This window comes from Carlito syrichta, unplaced genomic scaffold (assembly GCF_000164805.1).
Source record: "Carlito syrichta isolate Samal-C Ts95f unplaced genomic scaffold, Tarsius_syrichta-2.0.1 Scaffold311833, whole genome shotgun sequence".
Classification (NCBI taxonomy): Eukaryota; Metazoa; Chordata; class Mammalia; order Primates; family Tarsiidae; genus Carlito; species Carlito syrichta.
Genome location: NW_007255929.1, coordinates 487515 through 511817, shown reverse-complemented (window position 1 = coordinate 511817; position 24303 = coordinate 487515). Strand labels below are relative to the sequence as shown.

General features: G+C 42.0%; 1 protein-coding gene across 3 annotated transcripts in view; it reads left to right on the top strand.

Moving 5' to 3' along the window:
- LNP1 (leukemia NUP98 fusion partner 1) overlaps positions 1-24303 on the top strand; it is a 47385-nt gene that overhangs the window by 17758 nt on the left and 5324 nt on the right. For 2 of the 3 annotated variants that reach the window (XM_008069153.2, XM_008069152.2), the window contains exons 1-2: positions 6690-6981; positions 19974-20204. In XM_008069153.2, coding sequence (XP_008067344.1) covers positions 6826-6981; positions 19974-20204 — 387 coding nt within the window. In that variant the 5' untranslated portion in view covers positions 6690-6825. Of the gene's footprint in view, positions 1-6689; positions 6982-19973; positions 20205-24303 lie in introns of those variants that run through there. The other variant, XM_021718112.1, reaches the window with a different exon arrangement.

Genomic DNA, 24303 nt, shown 5'->3' with positions numbered 1-24303 from the left:
TCCCTTCGCATTAAGCATGATAAGAAAGTGCCCACTCAAACTCTCAGCTGTCTCAGAACCACAGAAACTTCAGCTGTCTCAGCCACTTGGCAGTTTTTGGGCACGCACTGTGGGCTCAACAAGGCAGAGCCTTACTGCAGACTCAAAAGGGCAGCTCCCTTCAGTACTGTACCCCTGGCAGCATCTCCTCAAGGTAGACATCCAGGGCCCCTGGTAGGGAAAGTGGGTGGCTGAGCTCAAGGGCAGGCTTGGCCTCCTCTGGGTTCAGGGCTTCTAAGACAGGCTGGAAGAGCAATTTCTCCCAGTTCTGAGACTTGATACCTTCTGCTGCTACTTTTTTGCTACTCTGGGTTTGTTAGAAGAAGCTTAGCACACACAGAGCAGGGCTAAGGTTTTCCTCATATTTTTATAGAAAATAGACTTTAACAGGGGGAAAAATGGAGTTGGAAGTCTAATTTTTCTATTATATAGACCAAATTCTTTTTCTTTGGGGGTAAGTTTGTATCTTGTTGCTTTGGGAAAGCAAAGACTTGAAGAGTTCCCTTTCCTTCCCATTTTGGGGGTCCCCAAGACTACCCCTAGGTTCAGTGACTGCTAAAAAGACTCATAGTGCTCAGCATATAATTGTACTCATGGCTGAGATTAATCACAGTGAAAGACCAGTAAAAGAGAAGAGGAGCATAGGCAAAGTCTGGAGGAAATCTGGCACAAACTTCCAAGAGTCGTCTACCCACGGGAATGTCACATGGGACATTCTTAATTCCTCCAGTCATGAGTTGTGACAACATGTGCAAGACAAGTGTTTACCACAGAGGCTCAAAGAGACTCAGTATCCCAGGTTTTTATTAGGTGTTGTTCAGGAAGGCACATTCTGCCTAGCACATTATGAATTCACAGAAGAAAATCAATTGTTCTGGCCACGTGTGAAGGCCCATACCTGTAATCCCAGCACTTTGGGAGGCCCAAGTGGGAGGTTTGCTTGACTCCAGGAGTTTGAGACCAGCCTGCACAACCTAGTGAGAATATATCTTCACAAAAAATGAAAAATTAAAAATTAAAAAAAAACAAAAACAGGCATGGTAGTGTGTGCCTGTAGTCCCAGCTACTTGGGATGCTGGGGTAGAAAGATCATCTGAACCCAGAAGATTGAGGCTGCCATTGAGCTGTGATTGGCATGATTATCCACTGTGCTCCAGCCTGGATGACAGAGTGAGACTCCAACTCCAAAAGAAGAAGAAGAAGAAGAAGAAGAAGGAGAGGGAGAGGGAGAGGGAGAGGGAGAGGAGGAGGAGGAGGAAGAGGAGGAGGAAGAGGAGGAAGAGGAAGAAGAGGAAGAACTAAAAAAGAAAAGCTTAGCTGGGTGTGGTGGCATGGACCTATAGTTCCAGCTACTTGGGAGACTGAGGCGGGAGGATTGCCTGAGCCCAGGAATTTGAGGTATCAGTGAGCTGGCATTGTGCCACTGCACTCTAGCCTGGGCAACAAAGTGAAATCCCAGATCAAAACAAAAGAACATCAGTTGTTCAGCATAAATCACATTGGTCATAGAACAGTTTAGACAACTCTTATAATTTGAGGAAAAATTTATATCACTGCAGGAAATGTTTACCAGCTGAGTTCCCAGATGCCAGCCAAGGGCTAACATTGCAAGCAGTGTCTGGTCTGCTATATTAACCAATTTATGTATATTCTCTTTGGCTAAGGCATTTTATAGCAAAATTATAATTAGTAAGACCCCATGATGCAGACTGAAACTAACCTATATTATTGACTACTTCAAATCCAGTGATCCTGGATTTAGCCAATTACAACAAATCCCATTAACTATAAAGATTAATCTTAGGAAGCCAGGTGACTTTCTTTGTAAGTTTTTGTGTTAATCTTTTTAATCTGGCTCGAAGTATCAATTCAAATACAGCACACGTCTGGCCAGTAATTTGAAGCTGGCTGGCATGCCTTTAGGGATCAAGACAGTATGTGACAGTCAATGTATACACACAAAAGGTACAATCCCAGAGAGTATCCTTGGAAACAAAGAGTTTGAGTTATTAAGTGACCCCAGTGAGAACATGCATTCGTCAGGCAATACAGTTTAATGGGACCCCAGTGTGGTTTCTCACTGTGGGGACTTTTATCTTAGAGTTCCCTGTCAAGTTAAAATAATTCAGTTCTTGGTTTTAGAAGGGCTGGGCGTGGTGGCTGATGCCATTAATCTCAACTTTGGGAGGCCAAAGTGGGAGAATTGCTTGAGCCTAGGAGTTCGAGAACAACTTGGGCAACATAGCAGGACCCCATATCTACAAAAAAATCAAACAAATTAGCTGAGTGTGGTGGCACATGTCTGTAGTCAAAGGAGGGTCTACGGGAGGAGCTCTTAAGTACAGGAATTTGAGACTGCAATAAGCTCTTATCACACTACTACACTCTAACCTGGGTAACAGAGCTAGACCCTGTCTCTGAAGCAAACAAGGAAAGAAAGAAAGAAGGACTGTCTGAAGGCTGTTAGCTTCCGTCAGTTTTGCTTGTCTATGACATCAGTTCATTTGCCTCATGAGCGTGGCCAACACCTGGAGATGTTCTTGGAGAGTGTGGGAGCTGAGATCACACCCCTGTTGGCTCATAGTCTGCACTGTGAGGTGTCATCACAGGCTCAGCAGTCAGTTGAAAGTCAAAACCTCACCGCGTCTTGGAAGGGCAACGCTGGTGTTCAGGAGCAATTCTGAAAAACAGAGCATTGATGCCTTCTTTCCCTCACATGTCCACAGGTGCTGGGTTTTTGTTTATTCTCTGTGATTACAAAGCAGTGTGACTCATTCAGAAATCCTAACTCTACATTTTTCCCACCCACTTTTTAATTATCATTTAGAACTCTTCTCAGGAAGGACTGGGAGTCAGAGGTACAAAATCATTGACATGGAAAATCATCTTGTTATATAACAATCAGAAACAACACATCACGTTCAGGAATTGACTAGGACAAAATCCTAAGTCTTCAAAAGTTTTCGGAAGCTGTTTATAGCCCCTGTATCCCTGTTGGTCTGATCATTTATTCAGGAAGCAGCCTAGACAAGATCGATCTCTGTCTGGGGACAGCTGCGTTTCATAATCTGACTGCCTAACGAAAGTGGTGAGCAAAAAATGTCAAATAATCCAGCAAGCTGAACACAGGTAGCAGCAGTGTGACATCCTTTGGAAGGGTCGTGAGCCCCATCTGTCAGGAGTGCAGGGAATAGTTCCCCTCCCAGGGTTATGCTCTCTGCCAACTTGTCCCTTTTGACAGGTTTCTAGTGATCGGTCATTTCCAGTGCAACTGGTTCCATCAACAGCTTGATTTCAAATGGTCCCATCAGAGAACAAACCCTTTCCCATGGGCATCTGCAAGTGACCCATGTGGTCCAGCTAGCATCTGCGATGGCCCCACAGAGGGGTGTTGTAAACAGACCTGCCATCATCCCAGAGTCTGAGTTCTCTTTGTGGAGCCTATGTCTGCTTTCAGGGGTTGGAGCAGTCAGGTTTCAGTTCACTGAAACTGCTCCAGGCGGTTAGGATGTGTGAATTCAGGACTTCAAAAAAGCCAGTGACTTTTCTTTTTTAGCAGCAGCAAAGCCAAGAGGTGACAGGGCCAAACAGCTGTGTTCCAAGTCCACGTGACAAGCACAGCTTTTCTAAGCCCTTTTTGTATTGTCAGGTTGAGAGTCTAAGTGAATCCACTCAAAAAAAACACAAAGCACATCAGTATGGAAAATCATCAACTTGTAATGGTCAGACCTCTGATTTTACAAGGACATATTATCAAACCCCAAACTGCTTTTTAGAACTCAAAGTGTATGGTCCAGTGGAGGTGATCTCTCATATGCTGTCAGCCTTTCCCCATCCTGGCAAAATTCTCCAGTCATGGACATTTCAATGCTCAAAGAGATTAAATTGTAACTCATTTACCAGAGGCAGAGAGCAAGAAAGGTCATGTTCTACTAACACTTTCTATTGGGCAGCTTTCCCTAATGGGGATAACCCCGCTAGCACTTATGAGATTATAAGCATATTATATTTTATATCAGTTTTTGTCATATATTCAGTATAATAGCCACACAATAAAAGCCATTTTAAAAAATCTGGGTTTTCTTTTCATTGCAGGTTTGCTCGAACTCCTGGTAGTCAATTCAGTATGTATAGGATTCATATTACAGCTGCAGAGATTCTTAGCTAGAATGCAAGGAGCTGCTGTGCCAGTGGGTGGGGTCTTATTTCTCCTTTTCCCTTTCTTTCTCATTTGTCTAAAGCCCTTGTCCTTACTCTTGGAATTGTCTTAATCTTTTTCTTTCTTACCTGGAGTACAAAGCAATACAAACCTTTAACATTTTTGGCCCATTCAGAATGTGTTTTGGGTCAGGAGTGGAGGTGCATGCCTACCTCTTTGGTGAGAGGACCACTTGAGTCCTGGAATTTGAGACCAGCCTGGGCAACGTGGCAAGACCTTGTCGTTACAAAAAAATTAATTGGGTCTGGTTGTATGGGCCTGTAGTCCCAACTACTCAGGAGGCTGGGGCAGAAGGATCACCTGAGCCTAGGAGGTTGTGACTGCAGTGAGCCATGATAGTGGCACTGTACTCCAGCCTGGGTGACAGAGTGAGACTCCAACTCAAACAAACAAACCCAAAAAAACAAAATGTGTTTTGAGAGTGCATGGACACTCTCTCCTCTCACCTAGAGGAGAGAATGAAACCCAAAGGCATTTCCCAGGCTGCACTTTTTAATCCCCTCCTTTGAGTTATCATGGCCAGAAGCAGTCAAGGAATCCCATGAACCAGTTCTCCTGGGGTTGGATCCATCATTTTCAAATTCTACAGGTAAATTTTACCTCTCACAACAGACATCATCTCAGCAGCTGATTCATACCACGGATGACTAGGTAGCCATTGGACATTGCAGGCTCATCTTAGTGACCCTTTCATCCTGCCTTTTCCTAAAGACAGCTTTAGCTATATTTCAGTGAGCTGGGGTTGTTTTACAAATCCTACTCTGACTCCTGCAGATGTCAGATGCCTATGTCACTTGCAGGTGCTCATGGTAAACTGTCATCCCCAGTTTGGAGATTTGCTAGAACTGAGCATATCATTGTACTCATGGGTATGATTTATTACATTGGAAGGTTACCAAGCAAAACTGGAAAAGAAAAATGGAAAAGGCATGTAGGGTGAAGACTGAAGGAAACCAGCCTCAAGCTTCTAAAAGTTCTGTTCCAATGAAGTCCCACAGGATGTGCTTTATTCCTCCAGCAATGAGTTGTGACAACACAGGAGTTCATGGTCACTTGCAAGAGACAAAAATGTTGCAAACCATTTTAAGCACTGCTTGCTTTTCCCTAGTAACAGAAAAGGTGCCGTACTGTGCTCTGCAAACATTGGTCATAGTTATCAAGCTTATCTTTTCTGCAGCACAAGGAAGGATTTTCATATGGCAAACAGCCAAGAATTCCTGTTTGAAAGTGCAAGATTTCTGAAAGGTCTCTTGGAATACAGCAAAATGGTGGAAAGAGCATGAACTTTGTTATACCTTGCTTCAAACTTGGCTTTGTCCCTTAGTATTAATTTCACCCTGGCAAGAGATGATCTACTTGAATCTCAACTTCCTCATCAACAAAATGTGATGCAAATCTCCTAGTCACAGCGTTATTATAATGAAATTAGCATATGTGAAGTACTTGGCTCCATAAATGTAATGCTCTCTTTACCTTGAAAAAAGATGTCCACTAGGAGTCAGAGGCTATAATTTTCACGGAAGCTTTATTTTATAATAGCCCCAACTAGAAACTACCCAAAATGACCATCAGTAGCAGACTAAAATTTTTAAAATGTGAGATATTTATGTAGCATAACAGTACACAGCATGAATTACTGTTACTGCAAAAGCATGGATAAATCTCACTGACATAATGTTAAAAGACATAAGATAATACACACTGTGTAATGCCATAGAAAGAAAGTTCAAAAACAGGCAGAATTCATCTGTGATGACAGAGGTCAGGAATGGTAACATTTTGAAGGGGGTATGGATTGGAAGGGGGATAAAGGGAGCCCACTGGGGTGCTGGAAATGTTCTATGTCTTCACCAACATGGTGGTGGTAACACAGGATATATGTGTGTAAAAATTGATCAAGTTGTGCACTTGTGATTTGTAAATTTTACGTTTACTTGTACATTACTTACATTTGTACATGTATAAGAAAATTTGCCATTTAAAAAATGACTCCCTTTGGCCCAGGAGTTGGGTTTTATATCAATATGAATTTGATTTGCTAGGGGAGTATGTAGCTCTTGATATGACATGCCAACAGCTGGCCACCTTGCCAGCTGCGGTCAGTCTGTTCCTTGTATGTGGCCCCATTTCAGAGCTAGCCTGGAGCTGACAGGCATATTGTGAGGGTCATACTCCATCACCATTGACAGCTAGAGATGCCATCACATGCCATTGGCATCAAGGCACAGGGAAAACCAGGCAGTGGACTGTGCTTCCCACCCTTAGGCTGCGAGGCACAAGCCCCAGCAATGGAAGGATTAGAAAGCCTCTCAATTTAAAAAGACAAGGGGGAGGGGAATGTGGGCTGCACAATTTATAAATAGACATTGCCCAAGGCTGCCTGATGATGAAGTGGTTGTTTAGTAAATCTTTCTCTTTTAAGGATGCCATTGTCGGAGACCATTTTAAAATACCAGCTTCATTTTGTCTTTTGGGGGAGACCCTGGGTCTCATTGTCAGCCCTGTTGGGTGATATTTCCTTCTGTCAGATTTAGGGACAGGCCTTCAATATTTGGCATCACCTTTACATGGAGCATAAAGATGATGATGATGATGATGTGTCTTTTGCCAAATGGATGAGCAGCTTCTGGGGTCACAGCTTGAGAGAGGAAGATGAGAGAGGACTCCGAGAACGCCACAGACCACTGGCCGCCCCTCACAGGAAAACCTCCCTGCCCTGCCCAGTGAGTCTGTCTTGGAACCAAGGGGTGGAAGGAGGTTTGGGGGGGGTGGAGCTGGAATAGGGGAGGGGGTTTCTCTTAGATAATTTTTGAAGACTCGCTTGGTGTAAGATTTCATAAAACCAGTACTTCCAAACCTTTTTTTATACCCATGAAAATCTTCTATTATATTATGTAGTCTCTCAAGGAACCTGATTTTCATCTAATGGATAATGATTTCTTCAGTTTTAGTTATCTAAGATATGTTTAGCAGCTATTCAGAGCTCCTGATAAGCTTGAGATAATACCACTGAGTGAGAGAATTTAAGCCAAAGGAAAGAAACTTGATGCTATACTTAGTCTGTGTGGCATTGTGGATTGACGTGTGCTTTGCTTACAAAAGACTGAACACAGCTCCACTGCTTGGTGGACATCTAAGGAATCGAGGGTTTCACATAACAAATCACTACCTTTGATACACTTGACATACTTATTCTTCAGGGAATCCGCTTGGTTTCCTGATGGAAGAGGGAGCCAAAGTTCTCCTGCCCTTGGCACTATTTCCCCCAGTACAAGGCAGAGCACCCAGTGGATGGGGAGCAAGCTGCCAGCAGGAGAACTCCCAAGAGGGAAGTGGGCGGGTCTGGCCAGGTATCAACTCCCGCAGATACAGGCTTCAGTTCTTCTGCTCAACTGGGATGCTAGAAGACTCCACAGGAGACATGTATGTCCTCTGCTTCACAGTTACGAACCGTCAATATAGCTTTTCTCCTTTATAAATCATGTAGAATGCCAGCTGCTTCCCCAACCCCTGCTTCTGCGAACCCCAGAACAAAGTAAGTTTTAGGGTAAATTTATTTGATTTTATTTTTAGCTCCAGGCTTCCCAGATGCAGAATGTCTGTGAAGTGTATTAGAGTGTGTAAGGCAACCTCTTTCACTCCTGGTGATCAGCATGTCTGAGGAATGAGACTTCTGTGAGATACAAATATTTCTCCTCGCCAAATGTATACGCAGGGACAAAGGGCAGGTTTCATTACTTCGAGTTCCTTAAGTGAAAAAGAAGGGAGGTTGGGTTGGATGATCACCAGGAATCCTTATCCCACTCATTTTCCATGTTCTGTTATAAAGTAACACATACTTATTCCCTCCCATTTTAACCTCTCACGTTCCTCACCGAGAGAGGTAGCCAGATTGTGTGAACCAGGAGTATGTTTCTAGACGTGAGAACGAGTCATACACGAAGAGAAAAAAACTGTGATTTACTATTTATTACATTAGCTCTTTTGGAGCTACAGGAAATATGAAAACAATGAAAGAAACATGGTTTACAAATAGAATTTCTAAAATAAACTTTAGCATTTATGAGGCTTTTAAAACTGAGATAATCCACCCTCTTTGGAGAATTCACTTTTAGGTTGAAACATCCTTTGCCTTAAACTATGGGGGACTGACAACATTTATTGTGTTTAACATTCCTAAGCAGTGTCCTTGTGGCATGTTTTTCTGCTCATCCCTGCCTCTGGTATTTGCCTGAATTAGCTTATTTGGATTCTGTGAGTCAACAACGGATTCCATAATTATTAGACAAATGTGCAGAAAGCATGTGTTTATTCAGGGAGACAAAACATGGAATAACAATGACTGAGTTTTAAAAAAAATTTAAAAATCTGAGTAGAATGGACAAACATGAAGCATAGTATATAGATCGGAGGACCCAGAGGTGGCGATGTGGCCAGAGTCCTAGAGAATAGTGAGAGCGTCTAATTCTTCATTCTCTGCTTACATAATGCCATAAAATTATAAGTAAATGCCCACTTGTATACTTGCCTTTTCCTGTTTCTAAAATGTGCCCCAATTTTTCTTACTTTGGAGATACGAGAACAATTCTGTTTTGCAGTTTTGTGCTTTGCTTTTAGCTCAATGAAAATAACTGAAAAAGTAAAGCTTACTCTTATTCTTATCTTTTTTTCTTCTCTCCCAGCAGTTTCTAATCTCAGGGCTTCTCTCTTTCAACCTATGAATAATCTACATCTATAAATGTGACATGCCTAGAAAGAGAAGAGCTTCCTCTCCTTATGCCTATTTTGAATGTGGTTTCTTTCTTTCTCTTTCCCCTCCCTCCCACCCTCCCTCCCTCCCTTCCTTCTTTCCTTTGTTCCTTTCTTTCCTTTTTCATTTTGAGTCAGGGTCTCACTCTGTCGCCAAGGCTGGAGTGTGGTGGCATGATCATGGCTCACCACAACTTCAACTTCCTGAGCTCAGGTGTTCCTTCTGCTTCCGCCTCCCACCATGCCCAGCTCATTTAAAAAACTTTTTTGTAAAGATGAGACCTGGCTATGTTGTCCAGGTTGGTCTCAAACATCTAGGCTCAAGCAGTCCTCTTGCCTCGGCCTCCCTAAGTGCTGAGATTACAGGCGTGAGTCACCATGCCTGTTCCACTGAACCTTTTAATTTTTTTGAGTTGAAGTCTCACTCTATTGCCCAGGCTGGAGAGCAGTGACATGCTCATGGTTACTGTAGGCTGGACTTTCTGGGCTTAGGTAATCCTTCTGCCTCTGCCTTCCAAGTAGCTGAAACACAAGTGTGTGCACCACACCTGGCTATTTTTTTTTTTTTTTTTTTTTTTAGTAGAGATGAGGTCTTGCCAAGATGCCCAGGCTGGTCTCAAACCTCTGAACTCAGGTAGCCCTCTCACCTCTGCTTCTGAGAGTGTTGCCATTACAGGTGAGAGCCACTATGTCTGACTTTGGACATGGTTTCTAATATGTCTTCATCAGCCTAATGATTCACACAAAACCATAGTGATGGAGCACTAATTCATTTAACACATTTATTGAATACCTACTATGAGCCAGGCTCTGTGCAAGGATTATAGGGTAAAATTCATGGTCCCTGTGCTTGTGGAACGCTCAGTCTAGTGGCGAATACAAATTTGGCAGGAAAAATGAGGTACGATAAAGGGTAAAGCTTAGGTTTTCTTCTCTTCCTCCTTCCTTCTTCCTTTTTGACTCAGGTCTCACTCTGTCACCCAGGTTGGAGTGCAGTGACATGACCATGGCTCACAACAGGCTTGACCTCCCAGTCTCAGCCTCCCAAGTAACTGAGACTATAGGCGCATGCCACCATGCCTGGCTCATTTTTTGATTTTGTTGTTGTTGTTGTTGAGACAAGGGCTTGCTATGTTGCCCAGGATGGTCTCAAACCCCTGGGCTCAAGCAAGCCTCCTGCCTTGGCCTCTCAAAGTGCCGGGATTACAGGCATGAGCCACCACACCCCACCGGGCCTTCTTGTAGAATTCACTTTTTGTTCAGACTCATTATAATCTGCGATTGCTGATTTAAAGTGAATTTTAAAAATCTGACTTTCTTGTCTTGTCCTTGTACAAAACATCTCTTGTTATTGAATGATCTGCCTTTTCTCTCCAACATCACATGAATACAAAACTGATATAAGACAGTTTTCCTATTTATTTATTCTGCTCATTAGAGATGCATTTTTTTCATACTTTGGTCTATTCCACTTTCTAGTCATTGGCCCCTCTAGCTTTACACAGTTCTCTTAATGTTGTTCTGTATATAGTCTGGGCCCAGTGGAAGGTAGGATCGTGCCAAATGCTCTCTCTGAGGAGGAACTCGGCTCACTGACCCGAGCTTTTGTAAATTCAGATGGATCTTTCCAGGGCTTCTGTGCTCCAGGGTAGGCACCATGTGTGTTTGCCCACGTGATCTCATTTGAGTGGAAACAGAATAAGCCTCTACCTCTCTACACCCAAGGTTTTTTCTTTTTTAAAAAGATCTCCTTTCCCTATTTTATATCTTTCTCTATATTCTCAATTTAAAGTAGTAAAATACATTTTTTAATTCTAATTTTTATCTTTGATCTACTTGAGGATGACTACAGTCTTGTTCTTAAAGTACCTCACCACAGGGAGGGTAAGGCAAAGTGTCCTTAGGGGATTTCTCACAAATCCCCTAAGGGTGAGAATGGGTACCATAGAATTTCATGATTAGCAGTGGCTATTTGTAATTCAGATTACATTTGTATTTAATTTTAACAGGAGGCAATTCCGTAATCCAAAGAAATGAAACTAACGACAGAGTTTCAGGCACCAGAGATAACTCTCTAGGGGAACTTTTAACATAATGTTTTGTGGACTTTTCTCTCTTCTCCCAGAGGTGAGGGTGCAGGAGTTGCCAGAAAGGCAGCAGAATGGAGTGGCTAGGCACTGGGGCTCTGAGCTAGCCTCCCATTCTGAGCAAGCTGCCTGACCTCTCCTGGCCTCAAATTCCTCATGTGTAAAAGGGATTGATAGTTGTATGTGCCCCATGAGGGTGTCATGAAGATTTAATGGGTAATCTATGTACATATGGGTAATCTATGTCCCAATCTATGCATGGGACAGTGCCTGGTACCTGTTAACTTAAAAACACACACACACAAAATTTATACATTTAGAAAAGGAGAGGCAACTTTATTTCTTTTTCTTTCCTTTTCCTTCTTTTCCTTTTCCTTCTTTCTTTCTTTCTTTCTTTCCTTCTTTCCTTCCTTCCTTCCTTCCTTCCTTCCTTCCTTCCTTCCTTCCTTCCTTCCTTCTTTCTTTCTTTTTTGAGTTGGGGGTCTCACTCTGTCGCCCAGACTGCATTGCAGTGACACGATCCCAGTTCACCACAATCTTAACCTCCTGGGCTCAGGTGATCCTCTCACCTCAGCTGGGAATACAGGCACATGCCACCATGCCTGGCTAATTTTTTTTGATTATTTTTGTAAAAATGAGGTCTTGCTATGCTGCCTAGGCTGGTCTTGAACTCCTGGGCTCAAGTGATCCTCCTGCCTTGGCCTCCTAAAGTGCTGGGATTACAGGTGTGAACCACCATGCCAGGTCTGACTTTATTTATCATGGAGGGTTACACCCAGCAAAGTGGCCATCTTGCAGGCTGGAAGCATGCCCTTGGGCAAGACCAGAGATGCACTTCGAAGGAGGAGCTTTATGCTGAAAGGGTTGGCTAAGTACACATATTAAAAGATCACAGGAGGAGCTATGAATATTCATGAAGGTCATCCTGACACATGCGTATAGGATAAACATGTATGGAACATACAACCCATGTTCACTTTGGGGTGGAGACTTCACATTTAAATATATTCCAATTAGGACTATATGTCAAAAGGTCTTTTCAGGACATGAAGTCATCCAAGTGTACAGCCTTTGTAAACCAGCCAGAACCAGTTCATGGTCAGTGGCCTCTAATTAGGAGAAAGTTATTGAAATCAGTTTCTTGTCCAATCGAAGCTGTGGTTATGGCTAGCAGACAGGGGTCCAGTTAGTCAGCGTCTGTGAACTGGATGTTGCAATTGTTTTAATATTGCTTATCTTGAGGCCAGTGCTTGTTTAGCTGCTAGAGAAAAAGAAAGACCCTGTGGTAGTTAAAACACAGTTTATTCTTTAAGTACCTGTATAGGTGTGCATGACTTAACCCTTACTTGGCATAGCCTTAGGTCCTGTTTATAAGTTGGTGTCTTTTTGCCTCATGAAGGGTGAGGTTCTAATCTGATGGGGTTAATACTCTTAGAAGAAGAGCCATCAGATAACTTGCTCTGTTTCTCTCCCCCACACAAAGAAGAGGTCCTGTGAAGACACAGTAAGAAAGTAGCTGTTTGCAAGCCAGGAAGAGAGCCCTCACCAAGAACCAAATTAGCCAGAACCTAGATCTTGGACTTTTCAGCCTTCAGGACCATGAGAAACAAATTTCTTTTGTTTAAGCGAACTAGTCTATTGTACTTTGTTAGGGCAGCCCAAGCTGACTAATAAACGTTCATACAAAGGTTGATAATCACTGGATAGTAGAGAACTAGTATGGAAAACACTATTATAGCAAGACTGAATTTAATGTCATTTGGGATTATGATCTCAGTGACATGTGGTTTAGATGGGCTTAGTCTGGTAACTTCTGAATGAGTGAAACAAGTCCTTGAATTGTGCCCTGGGAAAAGATTCCAAGTGCCTGAGATATGAAATGTCATAAACTCCAAGAAGTTTCTTCTGATAACTCTCTTTCGTTTGAGCTATTTTATAGCTGATGATAGGGTGTTAGTGACAGTTTTGCATTGATGTTTTGTATCATAGTGTGACAAAGCAGGGTTTGCTCATTTCCAATTAAAAAATAAAAAAATAATAATTTAAACATTCTTTGTCTTTCCAAGAGCATGTCCAATGCATAGTATCAAGCTCACCTTTATTCTTTCTAAATTTTTGCAGTTGAACACTTTGAATGCTTGTTTTTCCTTATGCTGTTTCTGTGTATAGCTAGCTTACTCATTTATAGTCTCTGACGATAACTTTAGACTACATTATGAAATGTTCCTCACACAAAATTCTTTTTTACAAATTCCTAAAGACCTACAGATACTTTTGTAACATAACTCAGTTACAACTGATACATTGTTAAAAGTCACATTTACAGGCAGTTTCACGTAGGAATCGAATGTTGTTTCTCTTGTTGAAGATAAAGAATTTAGGGTTGCTAATCCAGGAACCAGATGTCACATGCTTAGGCATGTCACTTTATCTCTCTAGTAAAGTCACTAGTCACGTAACTCTTAGGCAAAACTTAGCCTTACTAAGATTCACTTTCCTCATCTGAGAAAGGGAAAGAAACACTCTCCTGTAAGATTTACTTTAAGGTTAGCAAGCAAGGACATAGTCCCCCCAGGGTGCCTGGTACATACCCTGCACAGAGACTCAATATGGGCCTTACTATCCCAGCACCTGGATCTTTCTACCAGTGTGTCTCTCTTTGCTGTTAACCATTTACTTAAGGGCAGGAAGGAAAGGTCTGCAGGTGATAGCAATTTAAGCCAAAACAAAGAAGATCAAGGAGTTGAGCGCTTGAGGTGAAGACATTATGTAACTAACCCTCCTCCATTCCTTTTAATTTTATTGGCACTTAAAAAAATAGACTTTCTTTTTTTGGAGCAGTTTTTAGGTTCAAAGCAATATTGAGCAGAAGGTACAGAGATCTCCCCCGGCCCCCCCGGCATGCACAGCCTCCCCCACTATTAACATTCCTGGCTAGAGTGATATGTTTGTTACAATTGATGAACCTGCAGTGACACATCATTATCACCTAAAGTTCATAGGGACATTAATGTTTACTGTTGATGTTGTACATTTTATGGGTTTGTGCAGATGTATAATGGCATGTATCCACTACTATAGCAAGCAGCATATAGAAGAGTTTCACTGCCCTAAAAGCCAATTTCTTTTTAAATAAGAACCTATGACTTACAGGAAACAGCTGTGCTGTTGCGTGCACTCTTCTGCCATAAGGGTGGGTGCAGTGGGCAGTCATTGCATCTGCCATTAGTACCCACTGCACACTGTAGCCCAGGGACCCAGGGTGAGCTCAGAGGGTGAGAAGATTCTGATCTAAGAACGAGATTCCATTCACAGTGTGGGAGATAGTTGAGTGAAGTATTTTAAGACATTTAGGACACTGTTTCATGTCTTTTTGAGAGTAATAACCTTAGAAGGGTATATAAAACTCCAAAATAGAGCTTGGATAGCAAGTAAACATTTTTAAAAGGGGGAACTTCTCCTTGCAACCAATTATCATTCTCTTTTAAGCCCGTTCCTCACAAAGTCACACACCAAAGCAAAGAGGCCAACTGGAAAACCTATCTGATATGAGGAGATATTAAGTATACGCCTTATTTATGTTGTGATACAAACTCTTGCCATTCTTTTTAGTCTCCTCAATGGAAGAATGTTTGTACAGACATCCCATTTTGCTTCCAGTCTCAAATTTTAAAGTATTACTAGTATTTTTCTTTTTCCTGATAATATGTGGTCACTGTAGATAACTAAGAAAACACTAAAAAGGAGAAGGGAGGAAACAATAGTACATCAAGAGAAAACCCTTGATAGAAGTTTGAGATGTCTTAACATTGCCCATCTTGTGATTGAAATTCTTGAATGTCACCTCATCGCAGTCCTTCTGGCTCTTCTCTGGCTCTCCGCATCCCTGGCTCACCAGGGAGTTCCTTTCACACCAGGGAGCGCCTCTGCCCATATGGTGCCATCTTCAGGCAGAAATGCATTCCCTGGGCTCTAATTAAACTGCTCCTCCTTCAGTTTCTAGTTCAATCATCACGTATCCATAAAACTTTCCCCTGCTTCTCCTGCAATATACATAGTTTTACCCTGTTCTACCCTTTCACCATGCCTTGAGCTTTCTTTCTGTAGCACTGAGCCAAGGATGTGGGCATGTGCCCTATTTGTTAATGTCTATCTCCCATGCAGATGTGAGTTTAGAGATGGGGACACTACCTGTTCTGCTCCCCACCTTATCTGCAACACCTAGTACCATGACTGACCTACCGTAGATGGACTAATTTACAGATGGACCTTAGCCATCTTAGTAGATTTACAAACCTTTAAAGATTTGATTATTGTTTGAAAGTAAGTTTAGAGACGTGTATTAGTTTGTGAGGGCTGCCATAACAAAATACCACAGACTGAATGGCTTAAACAACAGATATTTATTTTCTTACAGTTCTGGGGGCTGGGAAAACTGAGATTAAGGTTTCTTCTGAGACCTCTCTCTGTTAATTGCAGATGACTGCCATCTTACAGTGACCTTCCATGATCTTTCTTTTGTGAGTAAGCATCTCTGGTGTCATTCTGTGTGTTCACATTTCCTCTTATGAGACACCAGTCAGGTTGGATTAAGGTCCACCATAAAGAGCTCATTTTAACTTAATCACCTCTTTAAAGGCCCTATTGTCAAATGCAGCCATATTCTGAGCTACTGGAAGTTAGGACTTCAGTATATGAATTTTGAGGGGACACAAATCAGCCCATAAAATGGGTGAATTAAGGAGGGAGATAGTTTAAGCTTCTTGACACATATTGCCAAAGACTTTCTAGTAAGGCTCTACACATTTATAATTCCACCAGTAAGAGATGATATTTCCTATCTTCCTGTACTCTTGACAGTGTTGATATTATTATAAAAACAAACTTTTTTTAACCTGAAAGGTAAAATTTTGTGTTATTTTACATTATCTTTTACTATTAATAAGAATAAACTTTTAAAAACCATTTTTATATTTCCTTTTCTTTCATTTTTTACACTGTATATTCCTTCATTCAATACAAATTTCATGAACTCATGACATGAACAAGGCAAAGTGCTGGGTACTGGAAGAGAGTAAGACAGAGCCATTGATGTGATGGAATACACAGTCTAGGGGAGAAGACAGACATTGAACAAACTTACCCAGATTATTGATTACAGTTGTGATAATTGTCACAGAGAAGAATGAGATCCCAGAAGAGCATCAATAGAGACCTGAACCAATCAGAGGGGTAGGAAGACTTTCTGAGGAAATGCAGTTTCTTCTGTGAATGAAGGATGATTAGCCATTCAGGGGGTGAAATGGTAGGGTGAGGTGAGGTCGCAGGCAGGGAGGACCGCCCCTGTCAGCACCTGCTCTGTGCAGGAGCAAGTGAACTGGAGGCAGTGACCAATGACTAGCAAGGCTTGTGTCACTGACAGGGTGAGGAGGTGCAAGCTGAGGGACAGAATGAAAAGGTGTGAGCAGGTATGAGTTTGCTGTTGCTTTAACCATTCTGGCTGCTGTGGGAGCAATTAAATAAAGGGAGGGGGAAGTAGATACAGGATATTCCCTATCAGGAGGCTATGGTTGTAATCTGGGTAAAAGATAATGGTGGGCTGGGCATGGTGGCTCACATCTGTAATTCCAGCACCTTGAGAGGCCAAAGTGGGATGATCCCTTGAGCCCAGCAGTTCGTGACCAGCCTGGGGAACATAGTGAGACCCTGTCTCTACAAAGAAATTTAAAAATTTTCAGGCAAGGTGGTCCATATCTGTAGTCCCAGATATTCATGATTCATGAGTCTGAGACGGAAGGATGGCGTGAGCCTAGAGGATTGAGGCTGTGGTAAACCATGATGGTGCCACTGTACTCCAATCTGGATGATACAGGGAACCCCCCCCAAATAATTGTGACTTGGACTAGGGTAGCAATAGTGGTGCTGGAAAGAAGTAGATAGTTCTGAGAGATACTTGAGAGGTAGAATCTGCTGACTTTGTGGTGATTAGATGTGGAGGGCAGCCCCTGAAGTACTGACCTGAGTAACCAGGTGAATAGTGGTGCCACCTTCCAAGGTAGGGGAACCTGGAAGAAAAAGATGAGAGATGATGAGTTCAGAGGTGACCAAGTCAGGTTGGGTGCCCTTAGGACACTAAGAGGAGAAGTTGAAAGGGCTGGATGCTCAGAGACATTGGGGAATCAAATGATAGCTAGAAATTGAAGCCCAGGGCTGAGATATTTAGGGAGACAGTGTAAAGTGACAAGGGAAGGTAGGGAAGGAAGACTGGTCTAGAACCTTGAGGAACTCCAACAATTATGAGCTAATTAGAAGAAAGAAGTGAGCAAAAATGTCTAAATCTCAGTGGCAGAAAGATCAAAGGGCAAGCAAGAGGGTGCAATGGTAGTGTAATGACTAAGCGAGAAGAAGTCACGCCAGCAAGCTGCATTTAATTAATTATGAGGTTTTTTTTTGTTTTTTTTGTTTTTTTATTAATGCATGGGTCAAGAGCAGGCAAATGCCAGGAAAAACTCTTGACAAATTGATGCAGTTTGTGACAAGCTTTTATGGTAAAATGTGTAGTATTGGCTACGTAGCAACTTAGTGACCATACTATTAACTAACAACTTGGCCTAGGTATAGTCAGTGCCCAGAAAGTCCCTGGAGTTCTGCCATTAAAATATAGTTTAAGGTAGTTACATAGAGACAAGGAAGAAGAATTGTTATACAATGGAGTTACCTTGGTGAGATCACTAACAGAATATAAGAACAAAATATGAAAATGTAACAATGGGGTTTTGCAAAGCATAACATTTGATTTCAGTTAAAAAAAAAAAGCATACAATTACATGGAACTTATGGCTAAGAAGTTTTTTAACAGTCAGCAGGAAATGGTCAGCACGACCTGCCCAAAGGAGACAAAGCTGGGGGTCTGCGGTCATGGGAACATTACTGTAATCACACATAGTCATCATAGTCATTGATTCTTAGGTCAGGCAGGTAACTAAAGTGAGTTTTAATCAAAATGGAGTAAGCAGGTTGATACTATTTATTTTGCTAGCAATTTGATTTCATTAACTGATTTAGCTCATTTCAGTAGAAGATAAGGAAAAAGAGTGTTTAGAGAAGGGTTAAATGGGCAATTGAGTTGAATGCCATAGAACAATTAAGATAAAGACACACAAGCGCATGCAGTTTGGTAACATGGAGACCAATATCCTGTCCAAGATTAGTTGTGGGTGCAAAAGCTAGATTGGAGTGGGTTGGGAGTGAAGGAAATTGAGAGGGCAAATGTCATAATTCTTTCAAGAAGTTTGGCTTCTCTAAACAGTTTGTTCTCCACTCTTTTTCAATTGTGATTTTAATGACTGATATTATATGACTTATTTATATATGTGGTGTGTATTTATTTATTTTTATTGTTATAATTTTTTTGGTTTTATATTTTTGTAGAGATGCGGTCTTGCTATGTTGCCCAGGTTGGTCTCAACCTGCTACTCTCAAGCAATCTTCCCACCTCAGTACCTTCCAAAGTGCTGGAGTTACAGGCATGGACCACTACATCTGATCTTCGGATGTTTATTAAACATTAGTTATATGTAGCAAATTTTTAAAAAGGCTTTTGGGCTGGGCACTGTGGCCCAATCCTATAATCCCAGCACTTTGGGAGGCCAAGGTGAGGGGATTGCCTGAGCCCACGGGTTGGAGAACAGTCTGAGCAACTTGGCGAGACCTCATCTCTACAATAAATTTAAAAATTAGCTGGGTGTGATAGCGCTTGTATAGTTATGGCTACTCAGAAGGCTGAGGTGGAAGGATCGCCTGAGCCCTGCTGGTCTACACTGGGGTGGCTGTGAGCATGCCACTACACTCCAGTCTGGGCGATGGAGTGAGACTCCAACTCAAAAAAAAAAAAAAAAAAAGTTTTTGGTCTATGGTTTAATTTTGTTTATATTGCTTTTGATACACATCAGCTTTATTGTTATGTAGTTATTTTTTTCCTTATGACTTTTTCCATTGCTCTTTTGCTTAGAAATTCTTTCTCCCTGTAAAAATACTCATTCGTATTATTTCTTTAACAATTGGGGCTTCATTGAAATTGAAAAAAATCATTTTGGAATTTATTTTTAAATATCAATTCAAGTCTTGGAGTGTTTTATTTTAGTGTAGCGGGAATCTTTATGGAGAGAGATGGGACACTGAGACAACTTTGCCAGGAAACAGTGTTTATTTGTGCCAGCACCAGTTCAGTGGAACACAGGGAGGTATTGCCTTATATGTTATTTCTTTACATTGTAACCTCTTTGTCTCCCTTAGAAGTTTGTAGTTTGGCATTATTCATCTGATTGGATATTTTGTAGCTCAAGGCTGCAGTTAGCATTACATGTTACACACTGATTGTTTTACTTATTATTTCATTTGCATGTCCTATTTGTTGATTGGCTTACAAGATCATCATCCTGATTGGATTACTCCAAAAGTTTAAACATGTAGCCCACCCAAGTGAAAAGCCCATGAAAAGAGTAAAAGGAACCGGGAAGTAACTTACATAAAAACAAGAAGTAGGGTAACTTATAAAAATGAGAAGTAAAGCAACTTATATAAGAACAAGAAGAAACATATTTTCTTTTTCCTAACTTTTGGCTCTGCATTTTTGCTTTTGCCGAGAGACTCCTACCTCATTGTAATTGTGGAGTAGCAAGCAACAAAACTAGTCTTGGGATGTTTATTTAATGTTTTAACCAGTTGACTCTGCTGCCTCTTTGTTGAAGGTCTTACAGATCAAGAAGATAAAATGTCAGTTCAACATGCAATTTGTTTAGTTAGTAGTTTATAGACATCCTGCCTCTGTGCTAATACTGTACAGTCTCTTTGATTATACAGTTTTTTTGTATTCCCAGCTTCCTGTGCATCCCAAAATGACACCACCGGATGGCCTTCCCAGAAGGCATTCTCATGAGGACCAGGAATTCCGACGTCGTACTTACATGCAGAATTACAGAAAACATTCAGGGGATGCATCATTCAAGGAGCCACTGGAATCAAAAGGAAGATCCCATTCCAATATACAGGAACTTTCAGAGTCCTTTGATCAGCAACTGCGCTTTAGAACAAAGCGTTCTGCCTCTTTGGTATGTAATACAGCTATTGAATTTAAGCTACTTTAGAAAAGGAAACCCAAAGGGTTTGTCCTCAAGTTTGAGAACAAATCAAATGTCTTCATCATTTACAGCTTAATGATGAGATCTTTGAAAATTTACACAGTTTAAGATAACACAGATGAACAGAATTTTTAAAATTATTATTTTTATTGAAGGCATTTGGTGCAGGAAGAATTTCCGGAGGACCATACAGGGAACATTTTTTTGACCAAGGTTCGTTGGTCCTTGGAACCTGCTTTCATCAATCTTACAAATAATTGTGACTCACCTTCCTTTTACAATCTGAAATGGAGAAGAACTGGCCCTATGGGGCCTCGGCTTTCATGTTTAATTCACTAGTAAATAGTCTTTGATGGTGTTGTGTTCCCCTGCACTTTTTCTTTAACTAAATTTTTTGAGTTGGGGTCTCATTCTATTGTCCAAGCTGGAATGCAGTGGCAGGATCACGACTCATCACAGCCTTGACCTCCTGGGCTCAAGTGATCCTTTCTCCCCAGCCTTCCAAGTAGCGGGGACTACAGACATGTGCCACCATGCCCAGCTCATTTTTTTATTTTTATTTTTTGTGGAGATAAGGTCTTGCTATATTGCCCAGGCTGTATTGAACTTGTGGTCCCAAGCGATCCTCCCACCTCAGTGTCTCAAAATGCTGGGATGACAGGCATGAGCCCCTCCACCCAGCCTCCCCTGCACTTAAAAAAAAAAAAAACACAGAAGAAACTCTCTGGCCACTCTCTTAAGTATCTAGGAGTAGGTATGGCCCGGTGCTCACAGTGGCCTCATGGGAGCCTAAGTGAAGCACTAGAGAGACAGACATGAAATGTGGGAAGAACAAGAACTTCTCTGTTGATGATAAACTCAATACCTAAAGTAATAAACTAGAGATTGATGAATTGGGGGATAATTTCACCTATACAGCATGCTCATTGGACGGCTTAAGCAAAATACTTCTACATTTGTGCATCTTTGGTTTTATGTTTTCTTTTGCAAAACAGGAATAATAATAGGTTGCTGCCGTGTAGTAGTCAAAGCAAACAATCAAACTGATGTGTACTGACTCCTGGTTCTTGAGCCTGACTCTGTGATTGCACAGGTGAAGATACTTGAGGGCTTTCTACTTCACTGTCCATCTGAGCACAGTGCTCTCTGCCTAGCAGTGGGTGCTGGAACAGTCACTGCACATTTTTGCCTTGCAGGTGACACTTCACTCTTGTTCAGAGTAACCCTATGAGTCTGTGGGTCCCCTTCAGTAGGCTGCACTGTCCACCAGATCATAAGAGGAATAAGGGAGAATCACCACAGCTGTCATTTACTGTATCTAAACCTTATTAAGAAGTGGCTCACACCTGTAATCCCAGCACTTTGAAGGTGGAGGCGAGAGGATTGGTGGAGGCGAGAGGATTGGTGGAGGCGAGAGGATTGCCTGAGCCCAGGGGTTTGAGACCAACCCGGGCAACTTGGCAAGATCTTATCTCTACAATGAATCAAAAAAAATTAACTGGGTGTGGTGGCATGCACCTGTAGTTCCAACTGCTTGGAAGGCGGAGGCAGAAGGATCACCTGAGTTTAGCAGATTGAGGCTGCAGTAGCATGATTGTGCCACAGTACTCAAGTCTGGGCAACAGAGCGAGACTCTGACTCAAAATAAATAAATTCCTGCTTTGTCTTTTCTTTGTATTTTGTAGAGAAATGCTACAAGAAAAGGATAAGTAATTCCCATACACCTTTTGCCTGGTATCCCTCCAGGTGTTCACATGTTATCATATGTACCCATGCCCTCTCTCCTTCCCATTCCCACACAAAAGCACAAGAGCATCATCTTACATAGACACAGTCTATTAAACACAGGAAATGAATACTGATACTATTATAGCTAATCTATAAACCTCACTTGTATTTTTTCCCAGTTGTTCCAGTAACATTCCTTGATTTATTGTAGAGATGAGGTCTCGCTTGCCCAGGTGGGTAACATTCCTTATAGTGAAATTTCAGATCACTTGTTGTGACCAGTGTTCACGTCCCTGTAATCTCTTTTATTCTGGAGCAGTGTCTCAGGCCTTCTTTTTCTTTCATGACATTGGCATTTTCTGAAGAGTACAGGCCACTTGTTTTTTGGAATGATTATGGGTTTATCTGATATTTTCTCATAATTAGATTCAGATGCTAAACTTTTGGCAGGAATAAGACAGAAGTGAAAAATTCCTGTTTTAAAACTGAGGTATTGCCGGGCTCAGTGGCTCAGCCTGTAATCCCGCGCCTTTGGGAGGCTGAGGCGAGTGGATTGCCTGAACCCACGGGTTTGAGACCTGCCTGGGCAGATGAGACCTCATCTCTACAATAAAATCAAAAAATTAGTCAGGCGTGGTAGCACGCGCCTGTAATTCCAGCTACTCGGAAGGCTGAGGCGGAAGGATCGCCGGAGCCCAGCAGGTCGAGGCTGCGGTGGCCAGGAGCGGCCACTGCACTCCAGTCTGGGTGACAGAGTGAGACTCCAATTCAAAAAAAACAAAACAAAACTGAGGGATTAAAATGTATATTAATTCAGGAGACTTACCTGCCTTAAATCCTTCCTGGAACAAAGCAGGTTATAAATATCTTTTCAAGAAAATTAAGTCAATCTATCAATCTATCAATCAATCAATCTATCTATCTAATTTATTTTGAATCAGAGACTCTGTTGCCCAGACTGGACTCAGTGGCACACTCACAGCCACCGCAGCCTCTACCTGCTGGCGTCAGGTGATCCTTTTGCTTCAGCCTTCCAAGTAGCTGGAACTATAGGCATGTGCCACTGTGCCCAGCTAGTTTTTTTATTTATTGTAGAGATGAGGTCTCGCCAAGTTGCCCAGGTTGATCTCAAACCCCTGGGCTCAGGCAATCCTCTAGCCTCTGCCTCCAAAACTGCAGACATTACAGGCATGAGTCATTGTGCCCGGCCTTTTCTTTCTTTCTTTCTTTTTTTGAGTTGGAGTCTCACTCGGTCGCCCAGACTGGAGTGCAGTGGCTGCTCCCGGCCACCGCAGTCTTGCCTGCTGGGCTCCGGCGATCCTTCCGTGTCACCCTTCCGAGTAGCCGGAATTACAGGCACGTGCTACCACGCCCGGCTGATTTTTTGATTTATTGTAGAGATGATGTCTCGTTGCCCAGGCGGGTCTCGAACCGGCTTTTTCAAAAAGTTTAAATCTGAACAATTCTTTATTGATTCTGATGACTTCAGAAAAAAATTTGTAATAACTCATAATCTTATATAATTGCTTCTATGAAATTCCTTTTAATTTTAATATGATGAAGAGCTCTTAAATTAAGCAAACCGATCTTGTGTTTATATACTTTTAAGCTTATGATATTATGCAAGTTCTTCCTTGTGGGCTCCAAGGTCATCAAGGGATAATGTGTGTGTGTGTGTGTGTGTGTGTGTGTGTGTGTGTGTGTGTTGGAGTCTCACTCTATCACCCAGGCTGGAGTGCAGTGGCACACTCATGGCCACCAGAGCCTCAACTTGCTGGGCTTAGGTGATCCTTCCACATCAGCTGGAACTACAGATGCATACCACCACGCCTGGCTAAATTTTGTGACTTATTGTAGAGATCAGGTCTCACCAAATTGCCCAGGTTGGTCTTGAACCCCCGAGCTCAGGCAATCCTCTTGCCTTGGCCCCCCAAAGTGCTGGGATTATAGGCTGAGCCACCATTCCCAACCAAGGGATAATTTTTAACTTTGTCTTTTAATTGGGTAAAAGAATACATTTATTCTGCCATCTCTTTCGTTCTGTCCTGAGGCCAACTTCACTCTGTTCAAAGTACATCTTTTTTCATAGAGTGATTTGAGTTCCTCTGGGTCTATTCCAAGAATGGGGATGGTGAGGTCATATGAAAGGTTGATTTTTAGGTCTTTTAGGAATCATCACACTGTTTTCCACAGAGGTTGTACAATCCCACCAACAGTGTAGATGTGCTCTCTTTTCTCTATATTGTTTCCAGCATCTGTTGTTTTTTGAGTTAGTGATGATGGCCATCCTGACTGGAGTTAGGTGGTGTCTCAGTGTGGTTTTAATTTGCATTTCTTTGAT